This window comes from Podarcis gaigeae, assembly GCF_964106915.1.
Source record: "Podarcis gaigeae genome assembly, chromosome: 1".
Classification (NCBI taxonomy): domain Eukaryota; kingdom Metazoa; phylum Chordata; class Lepidosauria; order Squamata; family Lacertidae; genus Podarcis; species Podarcis gaigeae.
The window spans coordinates 93,919,299-93,937,912 of NC_139678.1; the positions used below are offsets into that span (position 1 = coordinate 93,919,299).

Genomic DNA, 18,614 nt, shown 5'->3' on the forward strand with positions numbered 1-18,614 from the left:
ACCCTGGAGAGATGCTGCCAGTCAGTGTAGACAATAGTAAGCTAGATGGGCCCAAGGTGTGAATCCTGTCCGAAGCCTGGACCTGGGCTAGGGCCATATCATAGCCCCTATGGAGACCTCTCGGGGTGCCCCTATTTGATGTAAGTTATAGGGCACCCCTATTGGTGGTTTATCCTTAAGTGGACTCCTTGCAGATGGGCAGGAGTCAAGATATAGCCTGGCTTCTTCCCAATGCCTAAGCCAAACCGCTCACATGTGTAACCAATAAAGTTGTGGCCTGTTTGAACCCATTAACCAAAATACTTTGTGCTTTATTGTTCTCCTGGGAACTTTGTGGCTCAGGTACCTTGGCATGCAAGGGACAATGTGCAGCGGGAAACTGTCGAAGGCTCCTGATCCTACAAAAGAAAAGCAGCCAGGTTTAGCACGCTTGTTTAAACACGTCACTGTCCTTCCTGCAGCCTGCTGAAGGCAGACTTGCAAGGGCACAGCTAGAGCACAGCGAAGGTTCTCATCACAATGTGTGCAAGCTCATTATATACTAATGAAACAATGGGAATCTCACCAGCTGATTTCTTTCATATGCCAAGATGAACGGATCCTTACATCTAGGTAGATTCAGGATGTCCCTGCTCCTACTTTATTGCCAGCAGATATACTCTCATGTGTTACCTTCCTATGACTTTTAACAACTCATCTGAATATTTCTGTGATTGCAGAACAGTGCAACAAGGACCATCAAGTGCTACAGTGTTTGTTCTGTTCGATAGGCTCTGCTTGGCTGGCCTATCCATTGTGAAAACAGGACATTTCCCAAAGCGATATATAGGGCAACTAAGCACTCCTTCTACCGTAATTTAGCACTGTACTAGGCATCCTCATGAGAACATTTTTACATGCATATGCATGTAACTCCCCCCCCCCCATTGCATAATGTTTTGTTTCTGCTTCCCTAATCTCCTGACTTCAAGACACCAAGAAGGAGTGTCTGCTAAGATGCCATCACCACCTTGTCCTACCTTTCTGGTTCTCATTGGACTGCTGTCTATGACTCAGCCCTTTCTGTTGATTGGCGAATATGATGAGGACCTCACAGGGTGAGCTGTGGCCAAGTGGACAGTACTAGGCTAGGAATACTAGTGACATGACTTAGTATAAGATAACTTTGTAGGTTCATATGCATGGGTGGTGGTGGGATAATTTGAAATAATGCATGCAAAAGTAAATTATGTTGGGGTGGACGAATGAGTGAGAATTCTGACCATGCATGTATGCTGTGCAGTTTATGGTTGATATTTCAGATTTGTGCTGATGAAACCTAGATTAGAATCAGGCATAAGATATGTTTATTTTTCCTTTCCAGTGTAATGAAACCGTATTGATTTCCCCCCCTCTGAGCTTGTACAGTGGAAGTCATCTCATGCAAGTCAAAAGAGTTACACAGGTACACAGCCCATGCAACTGTGATTCTTGTTCTTGTGGGTTTTTTTTAGAAGAAAGAGCATTTTTCATAACATTGAGAGAAGAACACTTATTAGTGCTTCCTAGTACTCTTCATCTGTTAAATGAAAAAAAAGTTTTGGCCTGTTGAGGGAAACAAATGGGCCCCTTTTTACTTCTTTGCTGAAGAATATTACGTATGCTATAAACACGAACAAGCAAGAATTAGCATTCCACCAGAAGATCAGGCATATTAGCAGAAGAGTTTGTGGTGTCATGTTGTACTGGCACCTGAGAATATGAAATTCCAAACACTTAATGTTAGCAGTTAAAGTAAGATCCCCCCCCCAGTAGAGATGGGAGTTTTTGGATTGGCGTATAGCAGGAAGAAATTCTGAGAACATGTCTGTTTCCAGACTGTCAATAATTTGTGGGTGAGATTCAATCACCACTTACAAGTGGATCTTATGCTCTTGTGCAACAAACTCGCTGCCAACCAGCTCCCATCCAAACTCCATTCCTTTTTGCTGTAAGGAAAGTGATGGAGAAAATGCACTGGAAAGTGGAGTTTGAGAGTTGCTTGACATAATGTCTTTTAACTTCCCTGAAAACAAATCAGAGTGAATGCTCAGCAAACAACAGACATTGTATCACCTCTCTGCAAACTTTGTGCAAACAAATGAGAACAAATTCTCTATAAATTTATTGCGGCCACAGACAGGGGTACCATCAGGGCAGGACTTTAGAGCAATAATTCAGGACTTAATTAAGTGGAATGAACAGAACAAATGCAACAGGGCTGGGTGAAGTAACTGGTGGGGGAGGGAAGAGTCGCCTTTTTTCTCACTGTCAGTTATCTCTAACTCCAACATGGCAATAACATGTACCTGGAAAAAGAACCATTTCTCTGCATACCAAAATACCCATTGGCAAAGTATTATCTAAGCTAACTACGTGACACTTCCTCTCTTGGCTCAAAGTGCCCAAATGCAATGTTTTCCCTAAGAGTTTCCATATTTCCTGTCTGTTACTTCCTACCCCTTTGGTGATTGATAAAAATTGTTGATCCATGTCACTAAAAATCATTCCAATGGTGCATGAGAGTAGTATGAACACATCTGGAATATTATTCCCTGATCCGGTCATCTTATTTAAAAAAAATGACACAATGCAAATTATATAGAAGTTGCAGGCGAGGGTAAACTAAATGATACAAGACCTTAATTATTCAAAAAAGGGCTGAAAAAAAGCTACAGTGCATCTGCTGCCTTTGGAAAGTAGAGATTAAAGGCACCTCTTAGAGAGGCAGGCGAAAATCTGAAGGGAATAGAGAGGCCTCATAATATACAAGGGTATTCAAGCTCGCAACAAATGCCAGACCAAAAAGAAAATTAATTAAATCTTTGGAAGACCTGATTACCAAAGCAGTTTAAATAAATTGTATTCATAGTCAAGGTTGATAATATATGGGGAAATTGCCAAGAACAGGACTGAGAGCAACTAGAAGAAAATTTACTTACTCATTTTAAAAGCATGACTTCAGTGGGCCTTACACCCAAGTAAGTATTTTCTCAACAAATGGGTCTTGCTATATTGTGTGATTGTGTGTGCATGTCTCATCAACTGACCATTTGCAGGTTTGGTGCTTAGCGATGGATGCATTTGTTATTAAAATTCCAATCCTCAATGCACCTACCTGAGAGTAAGTCCCATTGAACTCAATCAAATTTATTTCTATTTGCACAGTAAAAGTGGTTGTCGCTGATGGTGATAGATGCAATTCAACATTACATTTTTAAAAAGCAATTATTTTAAAAATGAAATGAATTTAGAGGAATGAGTCTCCTGCTAGTCTTTTGATGATGGTGTTCTCAACGCCCCTACTGCACCCCAGCCAACAAACACAATGTTTCTATGGAAAGGCCTGTAGTAACTATTTTCAAAACATTTCTGCTTGAGAAGATCCTTCTAAATAGAGGCCAGACATTCCAGTTGTCCAGAGTACAGGTAGCTCTACTGACATTAACAAAGGGAATGAAATTAACTTAGCAGGAATGCAATTGGCACACTTTATCCTGATTCAGCAACTTAATTCTAAAAGGAACTTTCCAAATTTCCATGGCAACTGGAGTTAACTAACTTAACAACCACTTCAAGTAGGACACGGTTGATGCATGGAGTTAATCTCCAGAGAGAGGACACATGTGTGTCCATTTAGTGGCGATCACATGTTTTAGGAAGCTGTAGAGTCACATATTATGTACATGTTGTACATGTTTCTAACAATATCCAGACAGATAGGCATGCTAGTCTGTTGCAAGAATAACAACAAAGTGCATTGTGGCAGCTTAAAGACTGATAAATTTATTAAGGTAGAACAGAATCCACTTATTCAGATGCATGAAGTGTAACAACAACAACAACAACAACTTATTATTTATACCCCACCCATCTGGCTGGGTTTCTCCAGCCACTCTGGGTGGCTCCCAATAGGATATTAAAAACAAGATAAAACATCAAACATTGAAAACTTCCCTAAACAGGGCTGCCTTCAGATGTCTTCTAAAAGTCAGATAGTTGTTTATTTCCTTGACATCTGACTGGAGGGCGTTCCACAGGGCGGGCGCTACTACCGAGAAGGCCCTCTGCCTGGATGCCTGTAACCTCACTTCTCACAGTGAGAGAACCGGCAGAAGGCCCTTGGAACTGGACCTCAGTGTCCAGGCTGAATGATAGGGATGGAGACGCTCCTTCAGGTATACAGGACCGAGGCAATCCTAAATTGGCACATGAGCATGTATGCAAACACATATTTAAGAGCAGACATGGTGGCAGAGGGGATGGAAAGGAAGAACAGACAGCAATAATTATGTCAAGGCAAAATAGTTATAGTGTCAACTGACAAACTGTGTGTTGGTGATAAGCATGTTGTTGTTACTATAGTGGTACCTTGGGTTAAGTACTTAATTCGTTCTGGAGGTCTGTTCTTAACCTGAAGCACCATTTTAGCTAATGGGGCCTCCTGCTGCCGCCGCGCCGCTGCTGTGTGATTTCTGTTCTCATCCTGAAACAAAATTCTCAACCTGAGGTAATATTTCTGGGTTAGCGGAGTCTGTAAGCTGAAGCGTATGTAACCTGAAGGGTATGTAACACGAGGTACCACTGTAATTAGCAATTTCAGAATCCTTCCAGCTATTATAGGATGGATCCTAAAGTAAGAAAGTGAGAGTAAGAGAGTGAGTTTTGTGTTTTGCATAGGGAGTTGGGCTGGCTTATGGAGAACCAGCTTCAAACATGCAAATTAGCCTGGGAAGAGTCCCCAGTAGGGCTTACATCAGAGCAAACCTGGCTAGGACTGCATGGCACGAGAACACTACATAACCCTAATATATTCTGCCTATTTGATCTGCTAGAGAAAAATAGTGTGGTTTTTGTCCATAGGTCTCAGGGCAGGGGGAGGGAGTGTGTTTCATAGCTGTCAACGTTTCCCCTTTTTAAAGGGAAATTCCCTTATTCCGAATAGGATTCCTCGCAAGAAAAGGGAAAAGTAGACAGCTATGGTGTGTTTTGATCCACAGTTTAGGATCAATCTGCTTTTTGCAAAATGTGTTCTGAATGCAAAGGAGGTAGAAAGTATGGGCAGTGGAGGAGGGGGATACAGGTAGAAAAAAACACCACATAGGTGACGTATATTCTCCAGGGCACATCTGTCACATTTATGTGTTTCTTGAACTAAATATTGATTTTAGTGCACTTTACATCAAACCCTAAACATATCCAGATCTGCAAGCTTTTGCTCTCCTCTGTTGATGATGTAGCAGCCTTTATTTAGCGGTGCTGGGAAAAAGAAATCAAAGTGATTAGTGAATTGATTGCTTTTCAGCACAAAAATGGAAGCAAACTGAAATGTGCCCTGATAATCATAATTAATAATCCTCTTCCCCACTGCTACTGCATCCTGTGAATCAATTGTCAATCAATCAAATATATTGTAGCGATTCCCAAAAGGTGGGTCATTGGAAGCCTAGAAAGATGGTGTTTCCTGCTTGGCAGGGGATTGGACTCAATGGCCCTTGTGGTCTCTTCCAACTCTTTGATTCTATGATAAAGTTTGTCAGTGGTCCCCCATTTCTGTTTATTTGTGACCCAGAATGATAGAAAGAACATTTCAAAATGGTGGAATTTAATACAGAACAGAAACACGGAAGAGTCAAAACGCTTGGAATAATTATTAAACAACAAATGCTTATTAGAAATCCTAGGGTATAGTCTGAAGGCATGCGTGGCTACCATGTTGCTAAAGCTTGGCAGCCAGGTTTATGCTACCTTGGGATCCATGATGGAAGAAAGTTGGAAAGGAACAGTGTGTAAACATTACTGGATTAAAATCAATGCTAGGTTGTCCCCCCCCCATTCAAAACTGGTTGGGGGGGGGCAATGGATCAAACACACTATTTCCTAAGAAATGACAAAATCGATGATTGATCTGGACCTTAGCTAATGTGTGTACAGTGGTACCTCGGGTTAAGAACTTCATTCATTCTGGAGGTCCGTTCTTATCCTGAAACTATTCTTAACCTGAGGTACCATTTTAGCTAATGGGGCCTTCCGCCGCCGCCGCCGCACAATTTCTGTTCTCATCCTGAAGCAAAGTTCTTAACCCGAGGTACTATTTCTGGGTTAGCGGAGTCTGTAACCTGAAGCATCTGTAACCTGAAGCGTCTGTAACCCGAGGTACCACTGTACACTGTTTCCTAAACCAGCAGTGGGAGCGCATTGGGTGCAGAGTAAACAGGAGTGTGTACACAGGGGAAGTTTAAGTGTTTGTTCCAAGGGAATAAAGCCCCCCATACAAAAAATAAAAAAAAATAAAATTGCCACTCCTGCTTTAGGTTGCGAAAACTCCACCTATGTCCAGCCTGTATATTTGAAAAGCACCAGCAAATGCTACAAAATGCCTACAAACCTCCATCGGTCTCCTTCCAAAGGAAAGTTGAACCCAGGTAGGGGCCTTTACACTCTTGGAACATCCTGGAGAAGAGAAATGACACTGCACTCTCACCTGTTTCCAGCATTTCTGCACAGCTTTCCTTTTCTAAGGATGCAGAAAACCAAATTTGAAGACAACCAGTAAAATTCTATTGAAACAAAGCTTAATGTTAACAATGGAAAGACCCAAAGCAAGACAAAAAGTAGAAAAAGAAAGAAAGAAAGAAAATCCAACAAAAACTGTTACCTGAAATTGCCTGATGGAATGCAGCCTTAGTGCTCCCTCATAGGAGTAGTAGCTTGTAGCTGTGTATCTGAGCTAGGTGGGGTGTAAATCCCTCACACCACCGTAGCTCTGAGGATTGCTGCTTAATGACTTCTGTGGTCTTTTTCCTTTCGGCCAGAGCAGGCAAGGACCTCACAAGGTTGCTTTGAGGGCACGGTTATAAAGCATTTGTCAAATTTAAAAAATGCTGAAGAAATGATTGGGTCTGTAGTTCTCTTCCCTCTCTCTTATTTGCAGCATTGACAGATACAGTATTTGCGTTCAGCCTGGCTGAACAGCGAGCAACTTCATGAAAAGAACACTTGAACCCCGTCAAATGTTTGATATGAGCAGGGATGACGGAAGTGAGTTTGCTAACCAAATTGCTTCTCGTCACTCTGTTAAGTGACAATATAGCCAGCATGGCTTGCTGCTTTTGAGGCTGGGAACAAGGTTAAATTCTTCCTGAAGAGATGCAAATCTGCAGAACACTTTAATTCGCTAGTTTCTGGACGCATTACATTGCAGACCATAAACCGTGGCAGTAAGGAAGACCCAGGACCACTGTCCGTCTAGGCAGAAGGACAAATACGAGGGAGGAGCCTTTAAAATAGGACTGTTGTGAATGTAATTGTTGCCAAACATTTTGGCTTCCACGGTCATCTGTGTGCACATGTGTTCATTTGTGCCAGCTACTACTGGGCTGTTTCACATCTGCATTTTTCACCCAGGAATGACTAGCAAATATAAATGAAGCACCACAGATCTTTAGCTCCAGATCATTCTTTCACTTTGCCAGCCACCAAGTGAGCATGTGCAGAGAATCTGAGGGATGCTCATTTAAGGGTGAACCAGCCCTGTGGTGAGATACACACCTGGTAGCAGTTTCTGCAAGGGCACCCACATTCTTCTTGGAATGGCTACAGCTGTGGAAAGTTGTTGACGTATGAACCTGCACACTGCTGTTTCACAGGATACATTTCAATCACATATGGGGTGTGATTTGGTGGTGGTGGGGAAGTCACAGCGAAAAACACCAATAGAGTTGGTAGGAACAGAATATTGTCTTGCTAATTCCACATTCTCAGGCAGGCTCCTTCATAAGTAAATATTCCTAGCCATGTCTTTTCTCCTGCTACCCAGAGACCAAATTCCCAAAGAATCCCACACTTCTCCTGCATCCCAGCTTTGAGTTAGAAACACTCATGCTGCAATAAATGGGTCCCTCTTCAAGGTGTCCCGGGACCTGTGGGGCTGCCATGGCACTTGCTTGAGAATTTACCCCATTAAGTGTGCAACAGAATGAACGCCAACGTGCATAGGCTCTGGCTGTTGGCTGTTGAAGCTGAGTGTGGAGAAAGATGCCTAACAAGGAACTGCACAAGTGGCTGGATCTCATGGTTGTTTACCTGGAAGTCAGTGCAAGTTTTGCTCCCAGCAGAGACTGATCTACTTTGCAGAGCAATCCTAATGCCTGTCTGCTCAGAGGTAAGGGAATCCACTGGAATGTAGCCTGAGTTAAGTGTGTGTGGGGTTGTAAGGAGTCCCATTGGATTTCGTTCTACGTAAAGACTTACAGCTCTCCATCCTAAGACTCTGGCAAACTGCAGCTCAAGCTCTCTTTCCACCCCTCTCTTCTCTCCTGCCCTCCAGCTTGAAGAAGAGCTCTGCAGCACTCAAAGGCTTGCTCACTGCTTTGTGCCATTTTAGTCGCTTCAAATAACGGCATTGCCCTGCTCCAATGGCAGGGTCCCCTCGCGCATCAAGTCGCGCCCTTCCTCCATCCGTTCCATTCGCGGAGGCATCGGGCAAGCAAGTCATAATGAGCAGGAGGACACAGAAAAGCACGCAGAAAAGTAGAAGAAAAAAAGCAACGAGGCAGAGTCGCGATAGCCATTTTTTTGGTGGGGGGGGGGGAGAGAAGGGCAGAAAATAAGAGGCAATAGATTATTATTATTTTTTTAAAAAAGGTCTGCGAGTACTGAAACTGACTCCAGTAAGAAGGGGCGCGGAAGCAAAAGAAGCCATTCAGCCCATATCTCCTGTTCAACTTAGGGGTCACGTCTAGGAGGAGGGGAAATTCGCCAGGTTTGCAATTTCGTCGCAGCAGGCTCTCTTCCTCTTCGTCTTCTTCTTCTTCTTCTTCCCGGGCTGTTCTCCGAACAACTTGGTCGCCTGGTGGTGGTCGGTGTGCCCCTTGGCAAGGACCTTGCCTTCTCTTCCCCTCCCCCCACCACGCAGCTGGCCAGATGTGATCTCTCTCTCCCTCTCTCCCTCCCCAACAGTTCGCGCGAGGTAAAGGAGGACTCTGGCGGTGGGTGTCTCTCCCTGGACAGACCGCGCGTCTCTTGCTTGCTCAGGGGGGATTGGAGGGAGATTTCCCCTCTGCCGGTATTTGCAGTTTTGGAAAACGGGAACTTTCTTGGTAGAAAGAAACAGGGGGGGGGGGTACCAAACCCTCTGACTCCTTGCTAAGCAGGAGGGGAGCAGGGAGGAGAAGGAGGAAGAGGGACGATGTCCTGGACGCTTGGTGAAGTGGGGGGGGGGGAGGGAGGGAGGAGGCTCAACACATCGGGGGCGCTCGCTCGTCCAGCTGTTTGCGCGACGCCCGCTGAGAGCTGCTGCGCCCGCGTCCCGCCTGCTCGAGGGCAGCGGAGGATGTTCGAGGGAGCGCGCTAGTGAGTGCGCGCGTGTGTTTGTGCGAACGGTCTGTAAACCCCCGAGGGAAGGGGCGAGGGGTGCGGAGGGGGCTGGCTGGATTGCGATGATGTGATAGGGGAAAGGGAAGGGGCGCTGTAGATGGGGGGGGCGGAGGGAAGAAGAGGTCTCCTCTACGTCAGTCTAGTCTAGTCCGGGGTCTCCCTCCTCCTCCAGAGGGATAAGCGGCGGCGTCTCTTACTCCTCCTCCTCCTTGTCCTGCTTCCCTCCTGTCTTCGCATCTCAGTGATGCCACCATGAAGGGCATCGGTAGAGGCGGAGGGTGCCCCCGGGAGGGTGCCACCCTGACGGGCTGATCGGGACAGGAGGTGGCCTCTCGCTCGCCCGGGGCTGGGGGTTGGTTGGCCGCGACTGACTCGTCTTTCTCCTGCTTCTTCTCTCCCCCCACCCCGGCAGGCAGGCTCGCCGTCGAGAGAAGTCACCATTACTTCGCCCAGCAAGGAAGACCTGTTGGCGCTCGCTGCCCGGCTCTGGCAGAGGAGGAAGCGGCTGGTGGCCGCCGTGGGGATCGCCCTGGCCATGGGCCTCATCCTGCTCATCGCCGTCCCCATCCTGGTGCAGGCGCCGTCCAAGGGCCAGGCGCACTACGAGATGATGGGCACCTGCCGCATGATCTGCGACCCCTACAGCGCCAGTAGCGCTGCCGCCGGACCGTCCAGCCGCCCCGGAGGCACCACGGCCGCCCTCGAAGCCATGCAAGAGCTGAGCGCCAACCCGCCGCCGCCACCGCCGCCCTTCATCCAAGGACCCAAGGGCGATCCCGGCCGTCCAGGCAAGCCGGGGCCGAGGGGACCCCCCGGGGAACCGGGTCCCCCGGGCCCTAGAGGACCCCCAGGCGAGAGGGGCGATTCGGGGAAGCCGGGACTACCGGGGCTGTCGGTGCCCGGCATCGGGGCCCCCGGAACTGCCACGACGGCTGGAGGTGTGGGGTCGGGCATGGGCGGCAGTAGCAGCAGCCCGGCGCCCGGAAGCGAGGTGACGGGAGCGCTGAGCGCTGCTTTCAGCGGCCCCAAGATCGCCTTCTACGTGGGCCTGAAGAGTCCCCACGAGGGCTACGAGGTGCTCAAGTTCGACGACGTGGTGACCAACCTGGGCAACCACTACGACCCCACCACGGGCAAGTTCACCTGCCAGGTGCGCGGCATCTACTTCTTCACCTACCACATCCTCATGCGCGGAGGCGACGGCACCAGCATGTGGGCGGACCTCTGCAAGAACGGGCAGGTGGGTGCTGGGCACGGGCCAGCGGGGAACAGCGGGTCGGGGGACCCTGTCTTCGCCTCTGTATGTGCGTGTTGAGGGGATGGGAATCCTTCCTCCGGGGACAGTCTCAGACGCCATCTAGTTAGCTTGGAAGCATGGATGGGTGGGGCGGGGGTAGCTTCTCCGGAGGTGTCAGCTAAAGGGAACGCTGAACTTGGGGACAAGGGGATATTTGGGGCTAGTCCAGATGTGTAACGGCCCGGTTGGCTCTTGGAATGATGGCTGTAGCCTCACAGATCGAACGACGGGGCGAGGAGAGAACTTTCCTATGATCCGATCTAAACTCAAAATACATCTCTCTCGCGCGGTCCAGTCAGTGTCGAGATCAAGCGATGTGTTAACAAGCCCTCCAGATATCCCAGCCGGAAAAGGGGCTCCCGATTTTAGTAAGGAAACTCCCCCCCCACCCTAAAACCTCACTTCGACGAGGCTCCTAAATTAAAGGAGTTGACAAAAGGAGGTTCAAGATCAAGGTATCTCGATGACTGTGCCGCTTGAAGTCAACTGCCGATTAGGGGACTATTCTGGTGGGTGGGTATTTCAAGACATCTCTAAATGGAACCTCCCCCCCCCAAGAGAACTTCCTGTCAAATCTTCACTAATGGGAAGCTCCACAAATGCACAGAAATATGTATTTGGGTATTTGCACAAGGGGAGGGCATTTGGCATAGACAAGTTGAGGGCAGAAGAATACTTAAGGGTCTTCTTTCCCACACCATCTTCACTCCAAATTATCTTCTTCAATGTCTTCCTGAGGGGAGAAAAGGAGATATGTGTGTTGGGTTTTGGTTACAGGCATTGTTATGCAATACAGTTAAACCTGCAGGGAGTCATCTAAGAGAAAGTTTGCATGAGATCTTTAGCACTCAGGCTTCATTGTGATGGGGACATGGACCACCATCTGTTCAAATGAGAGCTGAGTACAGGACTTCAACCCACATGGAGACTCTTGATCCCCTTCCTTGCCCTTCCTCCTGCTTAAGATTTCATCCTTGGAGATTGGCATACAGGCTTTCTACTCTCACCATCCTGAACTTCCAATCATCTGAGGGGTGTGTGTGTCTTGCATTATGCATGTCAGGGCCACCATCTGTGAAATCTTACTTCAAAGAGAGGCCTCACAGCCTGGGGACCTCCACCCAAAAGGAGATAGATAGGCTAACATGTGGAGATCTGACAGATTTGAATGGCCACATGTGAAGTAGAGACATACCCCCTCATTGTATGTATGAATATGGGAGCTTCTCAGGCTGTTGTCTTTGCTGCATCATGGAAACTGTGGCATGTCCTCTCCTCCAGTTGCATGATCAAGGTTGCACAGCTAAGGGAGCATGACTTGTCACAGCAAGGAGAAACAGTTTTGGATCTTGTGGTAGTTATGCTCACCATGTTTCAGAGATCCAAGAGACTTCAAGCCAATCCATGCTTATTGATTCAGTATGTATGAAATGGTCAAGAACAAGCATCTGGTGTCACCCCAAACATAATGGGATACATTCAAAGTAGCGCTGAAGAGAACTTGCGAGGGAACTTTCTCCTCTCTCCTCTATTCTCCCATAAATCTATTCTGGGCTTCCCCCTAACCCTGCAGAGAGTAGATTTGGGGACAGGGCAGGCCACTTGTGAGGGGAAGAGAGGGAGGAAGGTCATTTTATAGTAGCACTAATCCTAGTTGAATATCACCCAGTCCTTTTTCACGGAAGCAGTTCACACATTCAGCTCAGAGTCAGCAAGGGATGGAGGACGACTTACACTTGCTGTGAGGAGGCTGCTGAAAGTGCCCCACCCTCAGCATGATGTGTAATCCCCATTCTGGCTGTGACATCTAGAGCAGGGATGGGGAACCTGGACCCTCCTGATGCTCTTGAACTCCCGCACCCATCACTCACAGACAGCATAGTTAATGGTCGGGGTGCCGAGAGTCGTAGTCCAGCAAGATCTGGAAGGAGACAGGTTTCCCATTCTTGATCTAGAAGTACCTACTCCATGGGTTGTCATCTCTATGCTGTGAGTCTCCATGCCTCTTCTCCTGGTTCCTGGCCACTAGTGATGGTGTGGAGACTCACAACACGGCGGTAGCAACCCATTTTATAAGTAGTTCTAAGTCATTACAGCCATGATGAGGACCACTCAGGATTTTGGAGAGCACCTCCATTTGGGGGTAGTTCTTGAAGTACATGGGATGAAGGCAGAGGGGGCACTTCCCCATTGCATGGTCCACTTACCTGTTTTCAGAAAAGCATGGGGGATGATTTGGCAAGAATGCGGAAGAGTTGGAATTAGTGAGTCTCATGGATTTCTAAACTGGGCTCTTAACTGGAGTGTTGGTAGAAAGTGTAACTTGCAATCCTACCCCATGCAGGGCATTAACCTGGCCTCTGGTTGATCATGTTGCTGCTGCTTACATGAAGGTAGAAAGGGAGGAGAGAGGTGGCAGATGGGTGGAGAGCTAACCAGGCACTTCTGCTGGTGTGTTTGCATTGTGCCTACTTCCTCCTCCCCTCTAATTCCTGGTAAGTGGCAGCAATGTGACTGACTGGAAGTCAGGTGAGCTCTGCTGCCCCACTTTGCTGTCTGCTGCTGCTTCTGCAGGCAAAGCAGATGCTCTGCTCCTGAGCTATGGCCCCCACCCACAGTTGCCACCACCACTGTTAGACAGTGGAGACATGCTTAGAAGGAGAATTTCAGCTTCAAAATCCTCTCCTCTGCACTCAGAAAGAGATCCTAAGATTGTAAATTTGACCCTCCCATATATAGGGTTGGAGGGGCAGGGAATGAGAGCTCAAGCTAGGACCTTCAGTCTAGGGGCCCAATTTATTTTTTAATGGAGGCCTGGTAGATCCTGTCAATCAAAGCTTGCTAAAGCTTTGCGCTGGACACACTGAGATCTCCAATCTGAATCCCTTGGCCTAGGACCCAGATTTTGAGATGGAGTTGAGGAGGCATTATCCATCTAGAAGTGAGGGGAACCCTTCAACTAGGAATCTTACTCCAAGATCTGCCACAATTTGAAAGGGGGACAATCCCAGTGTCACTATGCAGTTTCTTTTGTAATAAAAACAGACACCCATTACCTAGGATCTTCAGCAAGAATCCTGGGGTCCCCCTGGAGGCAAAGTCAGCATCTTGACTCCCCAGTGACTCATATCTGTGGAGAATTCTGTGCTCTATGCTTTCCCCTTTGGCATCTTCTCCCAATCCATGCTCAGCCTGAAGAGCCTAAGTTCTGATATCTCTGGTGCTTCCTGGCTGTCTTTGCCACTTAATACTATGGAGGCTTCTATTCCTAGAAGCATCCTAGTTCTATGGCTCCTCTTCCTCTGTGGACAGGAAATGTTGGCCCATCTGCCAAAACTGAGCAAAAGAGAGGAGGATGTGCTTGCATGATCCAAGAACTACCACAAAAATGTTCACTTGTTACTTACACCTGGTGGGTGCAGTTAGGGTTGGACCTTGGGGTTGAAGCCAAGGATCCCATAGTGCAAGCGACTTCCTAGTGACCACCCACATGTGGGGATAGAAAAGAAGTGGACATTCCTTCCTGCTCAATGGTTTTGCAGGATGGCCCAACTCTGTGGTGGCCATCAGCCTCTGGCCTCAACTCACTTTTGATTTACACACTCCTTTTCTCCAGAACCATGGACAGCTCTCTTGAGCCCTTCAGGATCATTGAGCGACTACACGGCCATGCTAAAACCAATGTAGATTCTGTTCTCAAAATATTAACATTTCTCACTTGCTCCCAACTGCAGTTTCTTCTGTCCATGATCTCATGGATAGGAATTAGTAGGAAGGAAATCGGAAGACTTCATAGATGTGACCAACTCCTGTAGAGAGGCAGGCCTAGGGGAACATTGCCACCTCTGCATTCTTATGGGTTTCTACCCGGGAATTCCTCACGCCCATAATATCCCCTGCTGATTTCTTACTACATTTATACCCCATCTGTCTCCTGTTATGGAACACAAAGCAGTGTACAAGTAGTTTCCAGATGGTTACCCTGACCAGACTCAGGCCTGGTTAGCTCCAGCCTCTTATGCCTCCAGACCACACCATAGAACCTTTCTGCATTAGACACTTTTCACTTAGTAGGAAATATGATATCTCATTTGGAAAGCAGCAGCTACTTGAGTAAGCCTAGTGCCCGCAGAAGGATGGGCATTCAAGGCTGGAAGCTTTGCTGAGTAGTCACTTGGGCAGGAAGATAAATTACACCAAGGAAAGAAAGTTTTCCTTTGTTGCCACAGAAGGGCCTGCACCCCTGAGCAAGTGTGAGGTGCAAAAAGGTGGGGAGAGGGATGAAACTTGCAGAAGTGAAACACAAGAGGAAGAGGAGCCTGTGAGGATTTAAAGAAAGGAGGGGAACGCAAAGGAGAGGCCACGAAGAAAGGGAAATGGTCACTAATTCACATAGCGGTGGCAACGCAACATATCGATGTGCTCTGATACATGTTTGAGCATTTGTAAGCCTGGTTTATAACTATGGCAAAAGAGATCAATACAGTGACTTCACCTTATCAGCACTACATTAAAAGAAACCTTCCTGGGTTATTGCAAAATAACTTTAAATATTCAGGCCAAGGAAGGAGAATGCCATTGAGCTGTCCTGGGACTTCACCACTGGTCCATTCATCTGTCAGAGGATTATATTGTATTGCATATCTCTCTCTCTCTCTCTCTCTCTCTCTCTCTCTCTCTCTCTCTCTCTCTGTGTGTGTGTGTACATGTAAAGAAATGTGAAGAGATGTATATTTTGAGATGGGGCAACCCAGTTGAATGGGCATGGTGGTATCATCATCATCATCATCATCATCATCATCCCCTTGAGGCTCATTTTACAAAAGGGTGGGGGTATATATATTTTCAAAACAAATAACACATAATGAATATTGTACGACTTTAAGTAGTAATGGCTGCGCCTGAGGAATCCTAGGCACTGCCATTTGTTAAGGGTCCTGAGAGTTGTTAGGAGCCCCAACCCCTCTTTCCAGGGAACTCTGGGAATTGTGGCTTTGTGAGGGGGATAGAGGTCTCCTAACAACTTTCAACGCCCTTAACAAACTATGGAAAGCCATGACTGTTTAAAGTGATATGATTGGGTTTAAACTATATTGTGCAGTTGGGGCCTAAATTGAAATGACAGAAAGTGAGGAAAGCAAAAGTTTATAGAAGAGAAGGCAAAGGAGAGGGTGAAGAGGAGGAAACCATGAAAGGCTTTATGGATATGGGGAGAGAGAGAGAGAGAGAGAGAGAGAGAGAGAGAGAGAGCGCTCTACTGTGGCGACCACAGCATGGAGATGTTTGGCAGTGGAATAAAGTGCCCAAGGAACCTCCATCAATGGAAGTTTTAAGAGACAGGCTGAATGGGCATCTGTCTGTGAGGATTCGAGCGAAAAGAATATTTCTAGTCAAGGAGGTTAAACTATATGTCTTTTACTGTCACATTCAATGTTCTCATTGTGTACAACAATGGAGGGAAAGGAAAAAGTAAGGGATACGGTTGGAAAGTACAGATAAGAGACAGTATAAGGGAAGAGAGGGTAGGAAAGATGATATCTTCACTGTGAAGGGCAAATGGGGAGGGTCAGAATAGGGTTCACATGAAGGGGTGGTAATAAGTAGGTGTGGCCCTTCTCCCCTGAGAAATTTCACTGGTCCTGGGCACTGCTGTGAATTTCCTTAAACCTGCTTTGATGTTTTACCTGAGGAGGTATTTCCAAATTTGCTTTGATGGGATGTATGCAGCTTTCAGTGTTATTGAAACTGTCTTATGGGCACCCCTTTGACATTCCCCTAGGAGCTTTGCCAATGGAGGAACGAATGCTCACATTTGCTTCAAATCCCACTTTTAGGAGTCGTTTTTGTATGGCACATTGAAGAGATTGTGAAGATTGTTGGAATTGTAGTAAGATAGCAGGAAGGGGTGCATTTGGCATGAAGGGGAGAGAAAATTATTTGAACTTATTTTGGCATCTGAGCCTACCTTTCCATAATGAATCATACGCGAGGCATTTTGCAGATAGAAATATTGGTCCAGCTGTTGATCTTGAGCATCGGGAATGATGCTTGCATGAGAGGGGAAGGGAGTGTGTGAGGAGAGCGTGGGCGGGGGTGGGAGGTGGGTTGAGAAATGCATAGTAGAGAAGGCTTGAGGGCAGACCACGGAAGCTGCAAGGTGCTGAATCCATCTTCCCTTTTGGCATGATGTGCTTTGCAGGTGCGGGCGAGTGCCATTGCTCAGGACGCAGACCAGAATTACGACTACGCCAGCAACAGTGTGGTGCTGCACCTGGACTCTGGGGACGAGGTGTATGTCAAACTGGATGGAGGCAAAGCCCACGGAGGCAACAACAATAAGTACAGCACTTTCTCTGGCTTTCTTTTATACCCCGATTGACAAAGCCAAGTGTACCAAGGCGTGGTCCTTCGCCTCATTCTCCTGCCACGCCTTTCCTGGGGGTCTACTCTTCAGGTCACTTTAAGCTTCATTCTAAACAAACTCTTACGTTTCATTGATTGAAGTGTGGAAGGGAAGCAGACGGCTTTTCCCTTCCAGCCATTGATGTGTTCTATCTTTTTGTGTGTATCCTGTTGTTCAGATTACACTATGAGACGAGCAGGGCTGAAAGCAGTAACTGGTTAATTAGCACCATGAACCAATCCATTCATTTATCACATTTTCTTCTAATGTGGAGTTAAATCCTATCTGTCTCTGGTGAAAAAGGTGTTCCAGTACTGATGGAAACATTGTTGTGCAGTTATCTGCGTAACATCCCAGGATTTTAAGAATTGCCTCTGTTGTTTAATTATGAGACTATGTAGCCTTCATTAAGCAGCCTTGCCTCAGAATCTGTGCTGAGATAGCACAGTACCTGATTTTTTTTGCCAATCTGTTACATAGAAATAAAACAAAACTGCACCACATGCAAGCCCGTATTGTTGAGCCACCAGTACGATCAATAAATTTCCAGCCCAGCTCTCCATGATCACAGGTGGCTTACAGTCTTGCTGTCAGAAAGCCTATTCCATTGCTGAAAATAAGTCAGGACTCAATCTCCAACTTCTGATGAACAGAGCGGGTGCCTTGCCATTGAGTTAGAGTCTCTCTGTTGATTCCAGAAGCAGTTAAAAACAAGGTGTCCATTGACCCAACAAACTTCTTTAATCAGTGGGTACTGCAGCCATTTGTGTTCTATCTAAAACCAACCAGGCCACTATGTGTATATGAAGGACCCAAGGCAGAAACCACTATACACAAAGCAGAATGGATGGGTCTTAGCACTTTATTTCTCTTTATGTACAATCATTGCTTTTACTAAACGTCTGGAGAACAGGACAGAATTATTGTGACATTGCATTGGCCGTTCGTTATGCTGCTTTGTATGTAGGGGATTCAGATATAACTGTTTTGATTTATACTCTATAAATATATATTTTATTTCTTTATTTCTTTCATCCACCCTTGTGCAATGCAATACTTGTGTGGGTGATGGTATTGAAAAGTTTAATCTCCTGTCTTAAAAGCAAATGAATGAGCAAAAGAAAAAAAAAAGAAATAACACATTAAATTATCTTTTTTGACAATGGTTTTCTACTGTGTCTCTCTTCTAATGTTGCCTAAGGGAAGGGAGAACAGCTGGCAGAATGGGAGCGAGAATTAAAAAAACAACAACTCTTTAGGGTGTATGCGTTTGTCATTGAAATCCCTTGACCTATTGGTGTGGACAACCTCCCCTTTCTCTTTGTTGGCAGCACTGCCCAATCTGGATAATAATGAGCAGGCTCATGAAATTCATGAATATAAACCTGGAGTTTGCTTTCCTGGCTTCCTTGAATCAAAGCAAAATGGGGGACCCATTAGCACAGGGGAAGTTTTTTTGGATTCTGGGTAGCTAGTGATGGCCAGGGCTCAAGGCCCAAGTGGGTGAAGCAACTAATA

At 46.5% G+C, this 18,614-nt stretch overlaps 1 protein-coding gene across 4 annotated transcripts; it reads left to right on the forward strand.

The window, feature by feature from the left end:
• The first annotated feature begins 8,098 nt into the window (after positions 1–8,098).
• On the forward strand, positions 8,099–18,259 carry C1QL2 (complement C1q like 2). 4 transcript variants are annotated; one of them, XM_083742953.1, is made up of 3 exons: positions 8,099–8,182; positions 9,809–10,636; positions 16,893–18,259. In XM_083742953.1, the coding sequence occupies exons 1-3, from the start codon at positions 8,165–8,167 to the stop codon at positions 17,070–17,072; spliced, it is 1,026 nt and encodes a 341-aa protein (XP_083599079.1). In that variant the 5' UTR covers positions 8,099–8,164; the 3' UTR covers positions 17,073–18,259. The 4 variants fall into 4 exon arrangements, with proteins under 4 accessions (XP_083599079.1, XP_083599081.1, XP_083599082.1 ...); XM_083742955.1 differs by lacking the exon at positions 8,099–8,182 and adding an exon at positions 8,889–9,008; XM_083742956.1 differs by lacking the exon at positions 8,099–8,182 and adding an exon at positions 9,063–9,085.
• The last annotated feature ends 355 nt before the right edge of the window (positions 18,260–18,614 follow it).